General features: G+C 38.4%; 1 protein-coding gene across 1 annotated transcript; it reads left to right on the top strand.

The window, feature by feature from the left end:
* The first annotated feature begins 9,312 nt into the window (after positions 1 to 9,312).
* Positions 9,313 to 10,851, top strand: LOC132165100 (putative UPF0481 protein At3g02645). The gene has a single exon (XM_059575603.1). It carries the CDS (start codon positions 9,313 to 9,315, stop codon positions 10,849 to 10,851), a length of 1,539 nt encoding a protein of 512 aa, XP_059431586.1.
* Positions 10,852 to 16,250: the final 5,399 nt, after the last annotated feature.

The following is a 16,250-nucleotide window of genomic DNA, read 5'->3' as shown; positions in this document are numbered from 1 at the left end:
AGACATTGTAGGAGGGTCGTCTAGAAAAGACAAGCCAACTACTCCAAATTCTGATAAGGCTTGCATCATACCAAAATGAATTTGGCCCCGGCCGGTCCCCCCCTTCGCCCGTCTCTGCCTTCATGTTATCCTGTTGATGAGTTTGTGTGGATCGCAAAGCAAAATGTCTACTTTGAGGACCAGAGGGAGAAGAAAAAAATAAATATAAGACTGAAAAATAAAAAAAATAAAAAAAATAAACTTAAGGATTTTTAAAGTTTGAAGGGTTGACTCAGGGACTTATGATACAATCACCCTATTAAATAACATATATTACTTAATTTCTAATAGACATACTTAAATTTATATAACTAATTTTTTATCGGAAAATATATTATAAGTCCTTAAGTCTACGCGCCAAAATTAAAAACTCCTTAGGTGTTTTTTTTCGGAAATTAACTCCCTGGGTCAATGGAAACTACAATAAACTCCCTACCGTCAAAGTTTTTTAACAGCCGTTAGGGCCACTCAAAACTCCCCATTTTACCTAATTAAAATATTAATTTTTTATTAATTTGCCAATGGGTGGAAGGGTGGTCTGCGGGCCACCCCAAACTCCCAATGGGGTGGCCGCTGATAAAGCAAACGTATCAAAAGAATCCACTACAGATTGAGCTTCACCAAAAATTATGGAAAAGAGATTAATTGGTTTAGGAAGTGTGGAACTAGCCGTTGCAAATATTCCATACCTGGTGGACTTAGAAAAGATATTCCTATAATTTCTCAATGTATCGTTGAAGACTTCAACTCATGTGGATGTGTTTAGAAAGGGTGGACCCAGCTGTTGCAAACATCCCATATATAGAGGACCTAGACAAAGATATTCCTATGTTTGCTCAAGTGACCGTTGGAGACTTAAATGCTACAGACGTGGACCAAGAGAAGATTGCTTACCCTTTGTAAAATGAACTTTCCAATATTATCTAGTGTTACCGTTAGGAGTTTTCCATAGAAAAAAAATTGTACCGTTGTATTTCTCCTAAATATATAGAAGAGTCATATGGCTAGAGCAACTCAATGTTTTTGAGAAGCTCTTTGTCTTTCTAAACCAATTCTCTTATTTTTCTCATGGTATCAGAGCCTTGAAGCTCTTGACACGTCTAGACAAATGGCTCAATCATCAACATCCCTCACACTCTCTATGCTCAATCTTCATAACCTTATCACAGCTGTCCCACCTAAACTCAACTCAAAAAATTTTATTGTGTGGCAAATGACCATTTTTCCATTAATCCAAAATCTCAAATTGGTGAACCATCTGACCGATGATCCACCCAAGGCAACAACTACAGATGAGTCAAATAAAGAAGTACCCAATCCTAAGTATGAAGAATGGCAATCCACAGATTTGCTGCTACGCAGTTGGATTACAGGAACATTATCAGAAGAAGCTCTCGGACACGTTGTTGGCCAAAATACTGCACGTGAGATGTGGTGTTGTCTTGAAGAAACCTATCTTCAGGGAACCAAAGAAAGAGAAGTTCAGCTAAAACGCCAACTTCAGATGCCCAAACCAGAGTTGACTTCCTTAGGTAATTATCTCACTTCTTTTAAATCTATTTGTGATAATCTTGCAGCCATAAAGAAACCAATTTCTGATGAAGACAAGACTGTGCAACTGTCTCATTGTCTTGGCAAAAAATATGATGTTTTTGTCACAACCATGCTATCTAAACCTCCATTTCCCACATTTAGTCAGTTCGTCATGGCCTTACAAGGCTATGACATGAGATATGGTTCTGTGACTAATGAAGAAAAAGAGGGATTTAACCCAAATCCCAATCCCAATTTTGCATTTTTTGGTCAACGAAATGGTGGAAGGGGTCGTGGATCGAATCGAGGTAGAAATCCAGGGTTCTCTTTCAACTCTCGAGGACGTGGATTTGCTCCAGCAAATCAAGCTTCCACTCATCATGGACGTGGGATCACTCGTGGAATAAATCAGTCATATGCACCTTTTCCCAACAATAATATTGTTGGTCATTCTGCACAACAAAAAAATCAGTCATCTCAATCGGATTTTTCACGACAAAATCAACAACAATCTCATTCAACATCTCAATGTCAAATTTGTGGACGCATTGGACACATCGCGACAAAGTGTTGGTATCGGTATGACTATTCCTATGATACTAATGAAAATCTCTCTCAAGCTTTTGCTGCAACTATAGTATCTGACCCACAAGATTCTGATCCAAATTGGTATACCGACACCGGAGCAAATTCTCACATGACCTCCGATCCAGGTAATCTTAATAATCCTCAATCTTACACTGGTAATGATTACGTGATGGTTGGCGATGGTTCATTGTTGCCTATTTCTCATATTGGTACCACTACAGTAAACTCTTCTCATGGAAAATTAGAACTTCAAGATGTGCTTGTTGTGCCTGATATTAAGAAAAATTTAATTTATGTTAGTAAATTAACTAAAGATCTTTCATGTGCTATTGAATTCATTTCTTCTGGTTTTAAGATCAAGGACAGAATTACGGGACTAATCCTGGCAACGGGGCATAAGCAAGGTGGCTTATACGCACTTCATGAAGGGGGAGCAATTACGGCTTTGGCAGCAATAAAATCTGGACGAGCACCGGAGCCTCTTTGGCACCAGAGGCTTGGCCACCCTCATTCTAAGCTTTTACATAATTTAGCTTCTAAACAAATTATTGATGTTTCTAGTTGGTTAAAATCTCAAACTATATGTAGTAGTTGTCAAATGGGAAAAAGTTGTCGTCTCCCTTTTCCTCTGCATAATAAAATTGAATCTGCTCCTCTCACAAAAATTCACTGTGATTTATGGGGACCAGCCCCTATTGCCTCTGTTCAAAATTACAAATATTATGTGCTTTTTGTTGATGATCATACTAGATATAGTTGGCTATATCCATTGAAAAAAAAAAATCTGATTTTTTCAATAGCTTCCTCATTTTTCAACGTATGGTAGAAAATCAATTTGGGTCCAAAATTAAAATTTTTCAGTGTGATGGAGGTGGTGAATTTGAGTTAAAGGATTTTTTGTCTCACTTGGAAACAAATGGTATTATCCGACATATTTCTTGTCCAGGAACACCCGAACAAAATGGTGTTGCCGAACGAAAGCACAGGCACATTGTCGAAACTGGACTAACAATGCTTTTTCATGCACAGTTACCCAAGCATTTTTGGGTTGATGCCTTCATGACTGCTGTATATCTCATCAATTGACTACCATCCTCAGTTCTCCAAATGGAGACACCATTTTTTAAATTACATGGCATTCATCCTGACTATAACTCTTTGAAGGTTTTTGGATGTAGGTGTTTTCCTTATTTACGTGACTATGCCAAGAACAAGTTCACTCCAAAATCCTACCCTTGTGTGTTTCTTGGATATAGTCCTATGCACAAAGGCTATAGATGCCTTCATCCACCCTCGAAGAGAGTCTATTTATCTCGCCATGTTATTTTTGATGAAAAAATATTTCCTTACACTGACCCAAAATTGCTGTTTTCTCCTGCACAACAAAATAGTATTTTTTCTACCTTTTCAGAACTTGCAGATGAATTTTTCCTGTCTTCATCTTCTGGGCTCTCGGATGTCACCCCTGGGCGATCACGTGGTGACTCCACACCACAAATGGATGTTGTCTCCCCACCAAAACTTGGGGGCTCTTTTATTTTTCAACAACCCATGGACTCCACCATTGCTCATGTTTGCCACAACCAGAATGCTCCACAAAATGATAACACCCACGACATCCAAGCTGCCTCCAGAGAACCAGAAGACATCCATGTTGCTTCCAGAGAACCAGACGTCATCCAAGATGCCTCTAGTGAACCAGACATCATCAACTCGTCAGCCAGAGTCTTAGATCCTTGTAGCAGTCAACCGAATGAAAACAGCCAAAATGCTCAAACCGTTGCAAACAACCAAGATGAATATTCTCCAGCTGTCAACACTGATGCTCAAGCAGTCCCCTCACCTGAAAATTCTCAGCATGCGGAAAATTCATCAAACAATACTCAAGTGCTCCCTCCATCAATCTCTGTTCACCCAGGTGAATTATATATTGATTTGCCTCAAGTTCCTATGGAATCATGCACTAGTGGCTCGTCATCTCTCAATGTCCATCTGATGATCACTCGACGTAAAGCTCGTACACACCATGGCTTAGTCAGTTCACGCTCATCATCTCCCTTGGAACCTCATGATCTCTCTTCAGCTCTACAAAGTCCTAAATGGCTCCAAGCTATGCGAGATGAGCTAACTGCTCTTCATCACCAACACACCTGGGATCTTGTTCCTCGTCACGATTCTATGAATATCGTGGGCTCCAAATGGGTCTTCAAAACTAAACTCAAATCTGATGGCTCTGTTGAGCGTTTTAAAGCCAGGTTGGTTGCCAAAGGTTACAGTCAATTGGAAGGTATAGATTTCACTGAAACCGTTTAGTCCTGTTATTAAACCAACTACTATACGACTTGTCCTTTCCCTAGCTGTTACTCATAGTTGGCCCATTCGGCAATTGGACGTTAAAAATGCCTTCTTGCATGGACATCTTAAAGAGGTTGTCTACATGGAACAACCTCCTGGATTTTTCAATCCTACTTTTCCTACTCATGTATGTTGCCTTCGCAAGGCTATTTACGGACTCAAACAAGCACCTCGTGCGTGGTTTGATTGTTTTAGCTCTTTTCTTTTACACCTTGGTTTCACATGTAGTAGAGCTGATTCATCTTTATTTATTTTTCGAACTAATTCTACTCTCATTCTCCTTTTGGTTTATGTTGATGATATAATTGTTACTAGTAATCAATCTTCTCTTTTGACTAACCTCATTTCTCAGTTAAGCACAGAATTTTGCATGAAAGACTTAGGACCTCTACATTTTTTCTTGGGTATTGAAGTTATTCCCTTTTCTGGTGGCCTATTCCTCTCCCAACAAAAGTATGCCCGTGATATTCTTTCCAAGGCATCCATGTCTAGTTGCAACCCTATTGGCACTCCCCTTGCTCAAAAGTTTAAGCTGCACAGTAAGGATGACTCTCTTGTTAATGCCACATATTTTCGTAGTCTTATTGGTGCTCTACAATATCTCACATTGACTCGGCCTGATCTCACATATGCTGTCAATCTTGTTTGTCAATTTATGCATTTACCTGGATTGTCTCATCTTCAAGCTGTCAAACGCATCTTGCGTTATCTCCAAGGTACGTTGCATTATGGAATAAGACTACTATCCCGCTCATCCCTTAATCTCTATGGTTTTTCTGATGCTGATTGGGTTGGGTGCCCTGACACGCGACGATCTACAACTGGCTATTCTATTTATTTGGGCTCAAACTGTATCTCTTGGACTTCGAAGAAGCAGCCCACGGTTTCTCGGTCGAGTGCTGAAGCTGAATACAGAGCCATGGCCTCCGCTGCAGCTGAAATTACTTGGATTACTTATTTGCTCCGTGATATCGGCCTTACACTACATCCTCCTCCTACATTATTTTGTGACAATATTAGTGCCCTTCATATGACAGTGAATCCAGTTTTTCATGCTCGCACCAAACATATTGAGCTTGATATTCACTATGTTCGCAAAAAAGTTGCTGCTGGTGCTCTTATTACCCGCTATGTCCCCTCTGCTTTACAGGTGGCTGATATTCTCACCAAGGCACTCTCTAAGGGCCACTTTCATACTCTTCGAATCAAGCTTGGAGTTCTGCCTCCGCCGCCCTCCAGCTTGAGGGGGAGTGATAAAGCAAACGTATCAAAAGAATCCACTACAGATTGAGCTTCACCAAGAATTATGGAAAAGAGATTAATTGGTTTAGGAAGTGTGGAACTAGCCGTTGCAAATATTCCATACCTGGTGGATTTAGAAAAGATATTCCTATAATTTCTCAATGTATCGTTGGAGACTTCAACTCATGTGGATGTGTTTAGAAAGGGTGGACCCAGCTTTTGCAAACATCCCATATATAGAGGACCTAGACAAAGATATTCCTATGTTTGCTCAAGTGACCGTTGGAGACTTAAATGCTACAGACGTGGACCAAGAGAAGATTGCTTACCCTTTGTAATATGAACTTTCCAATATTATCTAGTGTTACCGTTAGGAGTTTTCCATAGAAAAAAATTGTACCGTTGTATTTCTCCTAAATATATAGAAGAGTCATATGGCTAGAGCAACTCAATGTTTTTGAGAAGCTCTTTGTCTTTCTAAACCAATTCTCTTATTTTTCTCAGCCGCGAGCCACCCCAAACCACCGAATGGTGGGCAAACCACCCTTGGGGTGGCTTACGGCCAACCCATAGGGGTTGGGGGGTGGCCAGGGGGGGCGCGCTGCCCCCCTTGGAAACCCTTCAATTTTATTTTTTTTAAAAAAAAATTAGATTTAATTTTTTAAATTAAATTAATAAAAAATTAATATTTTAATCAGGTAAAACAGGGAGTTTTGAGTTGCCCTAACGGCTGTTAAAAAATTTTGATGGTAGGGAGTTTATTGTAGTTTCGATTGAACTATGGAGTTAACTTCCGAAAAAAAATACTTAGGGAGTTTTTAATTTTGGCGCGTTAACCTAAGGACTTTAGATATATTTACCCATTTTTTGTAATATATATTAAAAGATATACGAACAAGCTTACAAGTAGGGCAAAAGAGCCCACAGAGCCGAGCGAGTTGAACTTTAAACGAGCCGAGCTCGCAAGCCCCCGTCGAGTTTAATAGATTGAGCAGGGTATGTATCACATGCTAATTGAGCGGGTTTCTACAATAACGAGTGAGCTTGTACAGTGTCAAGCTTGAGTTTGAGTGAAGTTTAACCGAGCGGGTATTGAGCGGGCTGTCAAGCGCATCGGTTTGTTTATAGCCCTAATCGTTTCATCGTTAAAAGACGTTAAATTTTACTAGGAATTAAATTTGTATACCCTTTTTTTTTCTTTTTTTTTTTTCAAATTATGTTCAAGGAGGATATATGCTTCACTTATTCTCAAAGGGTATCTCAATCGGCTGAAGAGTACGCCTCATGAAGTGAAGGTTACTAGTTCAAATTCTCCATCCCTTGCTTTTATACAAACATGTCAAAAAAATAAAATAAAATAAAAGGGAAGACATGTGCTTCACATTTTATGGAAGAACAGAAGATTATAACAATAAAACACTGATATGCAGCAGGGTTTTGAGACATGAACATTGACTAACCTATGATTAATTAAAACTGTGAAACATACATACGTTATGATGTGTGCACCCATATGATAAAAGTGTAATTCACTAACCCAATAATTAACCCCTTATTTTCATGTTATTTCTGACGAAGCAACAGGTGTTTAACAGCAGATCTGCTGTTAGAAGCCGGATCCAAAGATTCCACCTAAACATGTACGTTGATTTCTGAAAATGAATTTAAAGCATCCTGTGATACAGAAACGAGGCCCCAACTACATTAATCTTTTGGGAGACCTTAATTAATTTTATACAGATAAGAGGTCCCATCGAGTCACAAATTTAGGTGGCCAGATGGTGTTGGATTAGTTGTCGATTGGCTTGATTTTTGTCCTCGAGCTATCCATCTTCCTGTTCTACGCATTTATTGTTCTTGAAAGTGGCTAGTACAGTTGAATTGGATTGATCAACTATGATTCACTGGCTCATATCTGTATCTGGTTCCATCACCATTATTGTTCATTGGCTCATATCTGTATCTTGTTATTTGTAGACTTGTAGTTGTCGAAATTAATAGAATTGTATTCATTTCACATGCAGTGTGTTAGAACCGACCGTTTATCTCTTGTTGTTAAAAGATGATAATTGGATGATAGTTACATCGTAATTTATATGCATGAAAATGAAAAATAATTTATAATTGTATGGCATGGCCAGCATTGTTAAACATTGCATGCAAACCTGTGTGAAAGAAATTTATGGCATGTTCATGCCGGTTATAGCTCAAAGATATGTGTGACTTTCTATCTTGGGTCCGAAAGCTATTTTGACCAGCGTAACAGGGTCGCCCTTACTCTTATTGTCATCGTAATCTCTCTCTCTCTCTCTCCCATTTCATAATATGTTTTTTTATATCTTTCTGGGCTTTTTCTTCAACGTCAGAAACTTGTGTCGAAAGGAAATTTTAAGTCGTGGGTTTGAACAGTTAAATTTTTGCTTTGGTTAATTTGGTTGTGGCGTTGCTGGGAGAGAGGGGATGAGATGGTTCTTAAATTTTGATTTGAAACGTGGGTTGTTGGGGAAGACCAGGGACTTTTTTGGGTTGCTGGGGGATATTATAAAAAAGGAAAGAAAAATAATATTGAAAAAAAAAATGAAAAATCTGTCAAGAGTTTATATTAACAAGTGAGTCGGTACTAAAATAGATAATTGCGGTTTTTATTAGGTATTTTAACTAAGGTTGCAGAAGTTTCTGATCTGACTTCGTATAAAGGTTAGATGGTGACGAAACCTGTCATAATCATGTAGGTTGTGAAATCAAACAAATTGGTTGTGCGCTTTAAATAAGCTTGCCCATCCTCATGAATAGGCCACAAAACTCTTCATGCGTATTTAAGTATGGATGTACTGAGGATGTATATATATATATATATATATATATATATATATATATATATCATGTGTGTTTGTGAATGTACTGAGGATGGAAGGAGGTTTCTTTGTTTTTCATGAGAATATATAAGATGTTTAATTATCACTTTTTTCTGATTTCTGAACTTGCATGGTTGTTGATCAATTGAAAATTAATTTGCCATTTATGGGTTTGAAACGACGACAAGCGTTGATGATTCACGAAATGCTACCTACATCCATCTCCACTATGATTTCGAAATAACTAGTTGACTAAAAAGTTCGTTTCAGGATACTTATAAACTTCAATTTTACTCACCAAGACTCTTGAGCATATAAACCATCCGCTTTATCAGTGCTTTATCAGTGTTGCAATATGTCGTTTATTATTACTTATTCCATATTATTTCTGATCTGACGTCGTATATGTGTTAGATGGTGACGAAAGCTGTTATAATCATGTAGGTTGTGAAATCAAACAAATTGGTTGTGCGCTTTAAATAGGCTTGTCCGATCCCTCCTCATGAATAGACCACAAAACTTTTCATGTGTATTTAAGTATGGATGGGTATTTGCTTCCACATGAAATTTCAATGCCATGGTTGTCATTTGTGTTCTTCTAAATAGAAGTTCTTTGTCTTGTTTAACATTGGTTGTGTAATACTGAATCATCGGTAGATCTTTGTCTCTCTTTTCTCTTTAATTTTCCGTTGTTTTAGATATGAGTTTTTTCAATAGCCAACCCGATGAAGACCAATGTCGTCAGTTTGTCGTTGACATCAGTAATACTTTCAGCAGCGATGATACCGATGCTCCTATTTGTGTCTTCAAAGTGCCCAACTCTCTAAGCGCGTCCAAACCAGAAGCTTACATCCCTCAGATAGTAGGCTTAGGAATCCTTCATCATAGCCGGCCCCAGACTGAAGCAATGCAAACGTACAAGCTTAAAGTGGCAAAGAATATTCATAGGGGATTAGGTAGCAAGGATTTCGATGATCTCCATGAGGGAATGGAGGAGCTAGTGCCATCTATCCGGGCTTGTTACCAGATGTACTTGAATGATAATGAAACTTTGATAGCATTTGTAATGGCGATTGATGGTTTGTTTTTGTTCAAGTTGCTTTGTTGCTATGGCGTCCGTAAAGACACTCTAACCTCTTCAAATATTTTGCGTGGTTTAGTTGACCCTGCAGATATCAGATTGCACCAGGATGGGATCATTAGAGATACGATGATGCTTGAGAACCAAATTCCAATATTTGTGTTGAAAATTATCTTATTCGTGGAATGCTCAGAATCAAAAACAAAGATGCCACCTATAGTTAAAGAATGTCTTCCTCAACTGTTGTTGGGTTATTGTAAAGCATTCTCTCCGCTCAAAGTGCTTGAAAAGTACCCGAATTCCGCAGCTTTAAAGCATGCTCATTTGTTGGATCTTTTGTACCATTTGATTATGCTCAAAGAGCCACCGGCAGCGGAGCCTGAAAAAGAAGAGCCGGAGGAAGAAGCAAGCAAAGGGAAACGGAAACGAGTCAGACGATCGACGGGTCTGCAGGCCTTGGGTGTGATAGCAAGTCTAGCTATGCCACAAGAAGTTAGACAACCCATTGAGCTGGTAAAAGGTTTACTTGAACTACCATGGTCTAACCTTGATCCATCCTCCATTAAAAACATAGCTCCGGTTGAAGAGGAAAGCTTGATTCCTACAGCATCAAACCTGTGTGGTGTTGGAGTAAAATTCTTAAGCGCGGAGCACATCTCTGCCATTGGGTTTGACCAAGCAACAACTTCGCTTAAGCTCCCCATCATTAAATTGAGTGTTAACTCAGAGGTCATTATTAGAAACTTAGTGGCATATGAAGTAATGTCCAAGCCAGAATCAGAGCCGTTGACATTTACACGGTACATTGAACTGATGAATGGGATTATAAAGAGTGCTGAGGATGTGGCGGTGCTTAAGAATCATCGAATTCTAGAAAGTGATCAGTCCATTGAGGACGACGAGGTTGTGAAAATCTTTTGTGGAAGCAAGCCCGGACGGTCTGCAAATGCAGCTGATTTAGACAAGGCCATTGCGGATGTTAACAACTATTACAATGGTTTATGGAAGGTTAAGGCTTACAAATTAATCAAAAAGTTTGGGTTAACTTTATGGCATATTCGCAAGCTTGTTGCTGCAATCTTGCTCTTGTCGCTTTTGTCTCTCCAGACGTTCTGCACAGTCTATGGCTGTCCTCGTATATTCGACAAGAGCAAGTGATTGTATAAGATTGTCTATTTTCTTCATCTTTTATTTATTCCTATGTAATAATTTGGTTTGCAAGTGTTCTTGGAAGATCTAGCTAGGGATCTTCAGGAACATCATATTACCTGGCACACAATCTCAAGCTTCATATTTGTCGTATAACTACATATGATTATGTGAAAACCAGTAATAGATTGCTTCTTCTGAGTTCAATTCAATTCTTAATTTCATGTACTTAGATCAATTCAGAAAATTTGATTTTACTTACTAGTAACTACTGTCAATGACAAGAGAAATAGAAGAATACACATGTATATATATATATATATAGAGAGTATAACTTCTATATGGTTGTGGCATAAAACCCTTGTTTTCTGCCCACCATTCAGAAACTGACACTTCAGCTTGGGATACAATAAGAAAAAATACACTACTACAACTGATTTTATGCATTTTTTAAAATAAATAAAAAAATAAATAAAAATAAAATAAAATAAATTAGGGTGGCCGGCGAGCCACCCCAAAGGGAGGTGGGGACAGCTCGCCATCACCCCGTCCCATCTGGGGTAGTGCGCGAGCCGCCCCCTGGGGTGGCCAACGGTGGTGGGGTGCCCCGCGACCCACCTTGGCCACATTGAGGGTGGAATTTTAATGTAGAAACTATCTTGGTCTTTATGAAAACTACATGTACCTCTTGTGATAAAAATGAAACCCTAAGGAGAAACAAATAAAGACTTGAAACCCAAAGGGACAAAAGATTATTTAACCCATATATATATATATATATATATAAAATTTTTCCATAAACTCATCAATACTCTGTCCCCAGAAATAGGTGAAAATGAGCGTTTATTTTAAAATGTCAAACGAGTAATTACTAATTGGCGCTTTCTTTTTTTTTTTTTTTAGTTTTATATTTATTTGTTAGAATGGATAAAGGGAAGAATTCAAGAGACTCACCAACATCCAAGGGTGGATTTTGAACAGATAATGTAGGAGGGTCGTCTAGAAGAGACACGCCAACTACTCCAAATTCTGATAAGGCTTGCATCGTACCATAATGAATTTGGCCCCAGCCCGTCCCCCTCCCACCATGTTATCCTGTTGATGAGTTGTCTGTGTGGATCGCAAAGCAAAATGTCTACTTCGAGGACCAGAGGGAGAAGAAAAAATAAATATAAAACTAAAAAAAAAAAAAAAAAAAAAAAAAAATAAAACTGAATAAAAAAAATAAAAAAAAGGCTAATTAGTGATTACTGGTTTGACATTTAGGAGGATTTTGAACAGACATTGTAGGAGGGTCGTCTAGAAAAGACAAGCCAACTACTCCAAATTCTGATGAGGCTTGCATCATACCAAAATGAATTTGGCCCCAGCCGGTCCCCCACCCCCGCCTCCCTCCGTCTCTGCCTCCATGTTATCTTGTTGATGAGTCTGTGTGTGGATCACAAAGCAAAATGTCTACTTTGAGGACCAGAGGGAGAAGAAAAAATAAATATAAAACTGAATAAAAAAAATAAAAAAAAGGCTAATTAGTGATTACTGGTTTGACATTTAGGAGGATTTTGAACAGACATTGTAGGAGGGTCGTCTAGAAAAGACAAGCCAACTACTCCAAATTCTGATGAGGCTTGCATCATACCAAAATGAATTTGGCCCCAGCCGGTCCCCCACCCCCGCCTCCCTCCGTCTCTGCCTCCATGTTATCCTGTTGATGAGTCTGTGTGTGGATCACAAAGCAAAATGTCTACTTTGAGGACCAGAGGGAGAAGAAAAAATAAATATAAAACTGAATAAAAAAAAAAAAAAAAAGGCTAATTAGTGATTACTGGTTTGACATTTAGGAGGATTTTGAACAGACATTGTAGGAGGGTCGTCTAGAAAAGACAAGCCAACTACTCCAAATTCTGATAAGGCTTGCATCAGACCAAAATGAATTTGGCCCCGGCCGGTCCCCCCCTTCGCCCGTCTCTGCCTTCATGTTATCCTGTTGATGAGTTTGTGTGGATCGCAAAGCAAAATGTCTACTTTGAGGACCAGAGGGAGAAGAAAAAAATAAATATAAGACTGAAAAATAAAAAAAATAAAAAAAATAAACTTAAGGATTTTTAAAGTTTGAAGGGTTGACTCAGGGACTTATGATACAATCACCCTATTAAATAACATATATTACTTAATTTCTAATAGACATACTTAAATTTATATAACTAATTTTTTATCGGAAAATATATTATAAGTCCTTAAGTCTACGCGCCAAAATTAAAAACTCCTTAGGTGTTTTTTTTCGGAAATTAACTCCCTGGGTCAATGGAAACTACAATAAACTCCCTACCGTCAAAGTTTTTTAACAGCCGTTAGGGCCACTCAAAACTCCCCATTTTACCTAATTAAAATATTAATTTTTTATTAATTTGCCAATGGGTGGAAGGGTGGTCTGCGGGCCACCCCAAACTCCCAATGGGGTGGCCGCTGATAAAGCAAACGTATCAAAAGAATCCACTACAGATTGAGCTTCACCAAAAATTATGGAAAAGAGATTAATTGGTTTAGGAAGTGTGGAACTAGCCGTTGCAAATATTCCATACCTGGTGGACTTAGAAAAGATATTCCTATAATTTCTCAATGTATCGTTGAAGACTTCAACTCATGTGGATGTGTTTAGAAAGGGTGGACCCAGCTGTTGCAAACATCCCATATATAGAGGACCTAGACAAAGATATTCCTATGTTTGCTCAAGTGACCGTTGGAGACTTAAATGCTACAGACGTGGACCAAGAGAAGATTGCTTACCCTTTGTAATATGAACTTTCCAATATTATCTAGTGTTACCGTTAGGAGTTTTCCATAGAAAAAAATTGTACCGTTGTATTTCTCCTAAATATATAGAAGAGTCATATGGCTAGAGCAACTCATGTTTTTGAGAAGCTCTTTGTCTTTCTAAACCAATTCTCTTATTTTTCTCATGGTATCAGAGCCTTGAAGCTCTTGACACGTCTAGACAAATGGCTCAATCATCAACATCCCTCACACTCTCTATGCTCAATCTTCATAACCTTATCACAGCTGTCCCACCTAAACTCAACTCAAAAAATTTTATTGTGTGGCAAATGACCATTTTTCCATTAATCCAAAATCTCAAATTGGTGAACCATCTGACCGATGATCCACCCAAGGCAACAACTACAGATGAGTCAAATAAAGAAGTACCCAATCCTAAGTATGAAGAATGGCAATCCACAGATTTGCTGCTACGCAGTTGGATTACAGGAACATTATCAGAAGAAGCTCTCGGACACGTTGTTGGCCAAAATACTGCACGTGAGATGTGGTGTTGTCTTGAAGAAACCTATCTTCAGGGAACCAAAGAAAGAGAAGTTCAGCTAAAACGCCAACTTCAGATGCCCAAACCAGAGTTGACTTCCTTAGGTAATTATCTCACTTCTTTTAAATCTATTTGTGATAATCTTGCAGCCATAAAGAAACCAATTTCTGATGAAGACAAGACTGTGCAACTGTCTCATTGTCTTGGCAAAAAATATGATGTTTTTGTCACAACCATGCTATCTAAACCTCCATTTCCCACATTTAGTCAGTTCGTCATGGCCTTACAAGGCTATGACATGAGATATGGTTCTGTGACTAATGAAGAAAAAGAGGGATTTAATCCAAATCCCAATCCCAATTTTGCATTTTTTGGTCAACGAAATGGTGGAAGGGGTCGTGGATCGAATCGAGGTAGAAATCCAGGGTTCTCTTTCAACTCTCGAGGACGTGGATTTGCTCCAGCAAATCAAGCTTCCACTCATCATGGACGTGGGATCACTCGTGGAATAAATCAGTCATATGCACCTTTTCCCAACAATAATATTGTTGGTCATTCTGCACAACAAAAAAATCAGTCATCTCAATCGGATTTTTCACGACAAAATCAACAACAATCTCATTCAACATCTCAATGTCAAATTTGTGGACGCATTGGACACATCGCGACAAAGTGTTGGTATCGGTATGACTATTCCTATGATACTAATGAAAATCTCTCTCAAGCTTTTGCTGCAACTATAGTATCTGACCCACAAGATTCTGATCCAAATTGGTATACCGACACCGGAGCAAATTCTCACATGACCTCCGATCCAGGTAATCTTAATAATCCTCAATCTTACACTGGTAATGATTACGTGATGGTTGGCGATGGTTCATTGTTGCCTATTTCTCATATTGGTACCACTACAGTAAACTCTTCTCATGGAAAATTAGAACTTCAAGATGTGCTTGTTGTGGCTGATATTAAGAAAAATTTAATTTCTATTAGTAAATTAACTAAAGATCTTTCATGTGCTATTGAATTCATTTCTTCTGGTTTTAAGATCAAGGACAGAATTACGGGGCTAATCCTGGCAACGGGGCATAAGCAAGGTGGCTTATACGCACTTCATGAAGGGGGAGCAATTACGGCTTTGGCAGCAATAAAATCTGGACGAGCACCGGAGCCTCTTTGGCACCAGAGGCTTGGCCACCCTCATTCTAAGCTTTTACATAATTTAGCTTCTAAACAAATTATTGATGTTTCTAGTTGGTTAAAATCTCAAACTATATGTAGTAGTTGTCAAATGGGAAAAAGTTGTCGTCTCCCTTTTCCTCTGCATAATAAAATTGAATCTGCTCCTCTCACAAAAATTCACTATGATTTATGGGGACCAGCCCCTATTGCCTCTGTTCAAAATTACAAATATTATGTGCTTTTTGTTGATGATCATACTAGATATACTTGGCTATATCCATTGAAAAAAAAATCTGATTTTTTCAATAGCTTCCTCATTTTTCAACGTATGGTAGAAAATCAATTTGGGTCCAAAATTAAAATTTTTCAGTGTGATGGAGGTGGTGAATTTGAGTTAAAGGATTTTTTGTCTCACTTGGAAACAAATGGTATTATCCGACATATTTCTTGTCCAGGAACACCCGAACAAAATGGTGTTGCCGAACGAAAGCACAGGCACATTGTCGAAACTGGACTAACAATGCTTTTTCATGCACAGTTACCCAAGCATTTTTGGGTTGATGCCTTCATGACTGCTGTATATCTCATCAATTGACTACCATCCTCAGTTCTCCAAATGGAGACACCATTTTTTAAATTACATGGCATTCATCCTGACTATAACTCTTTGAAGGTTTTTGGATGTAGGTGTTTTCCTTATTTACGTGACTATGCCAAGAACAACTTCACTCCAAAATCCTACCCTTGTGTGTTTCTTGGATATAGTCCTATGCACAAAGGCTATAGATGCCTTCATCCACCCTCGAAGAGAGTCTATTTATCTCGCCATGTTATTTTTGATGAAAAAATATTTCCTTACACTGACCCAAAATTGTTGTTTTCTCCTGCACAACAAAATAGTATTTTTTCT

This window comes from Corylus avellana, chromosome ca11 (assembly GCF_901000735.1).
Source record: "Corylus avellana chromosome ca11, CavTom2PMs-1.0".
NCBI lineage: Eukaryota > Viridiplantae > Streptophyta > Magnoliopsida > Fagales > Betulaceae > Corylus > Corylus avellana.
This window is presented reverse-complemented; position numbering and strand designations above follow the sequence as displayed.

What these genes read in the sequence shown, in the direction of transcription:
- LOC132165100 (XM_059575603.1), top strand. Translation starts at nt 9,313, where the DNA reads ATGAGTTTTTTCAATAGCCAACCCGATGAAGACCAATGTCGTCAGTTT.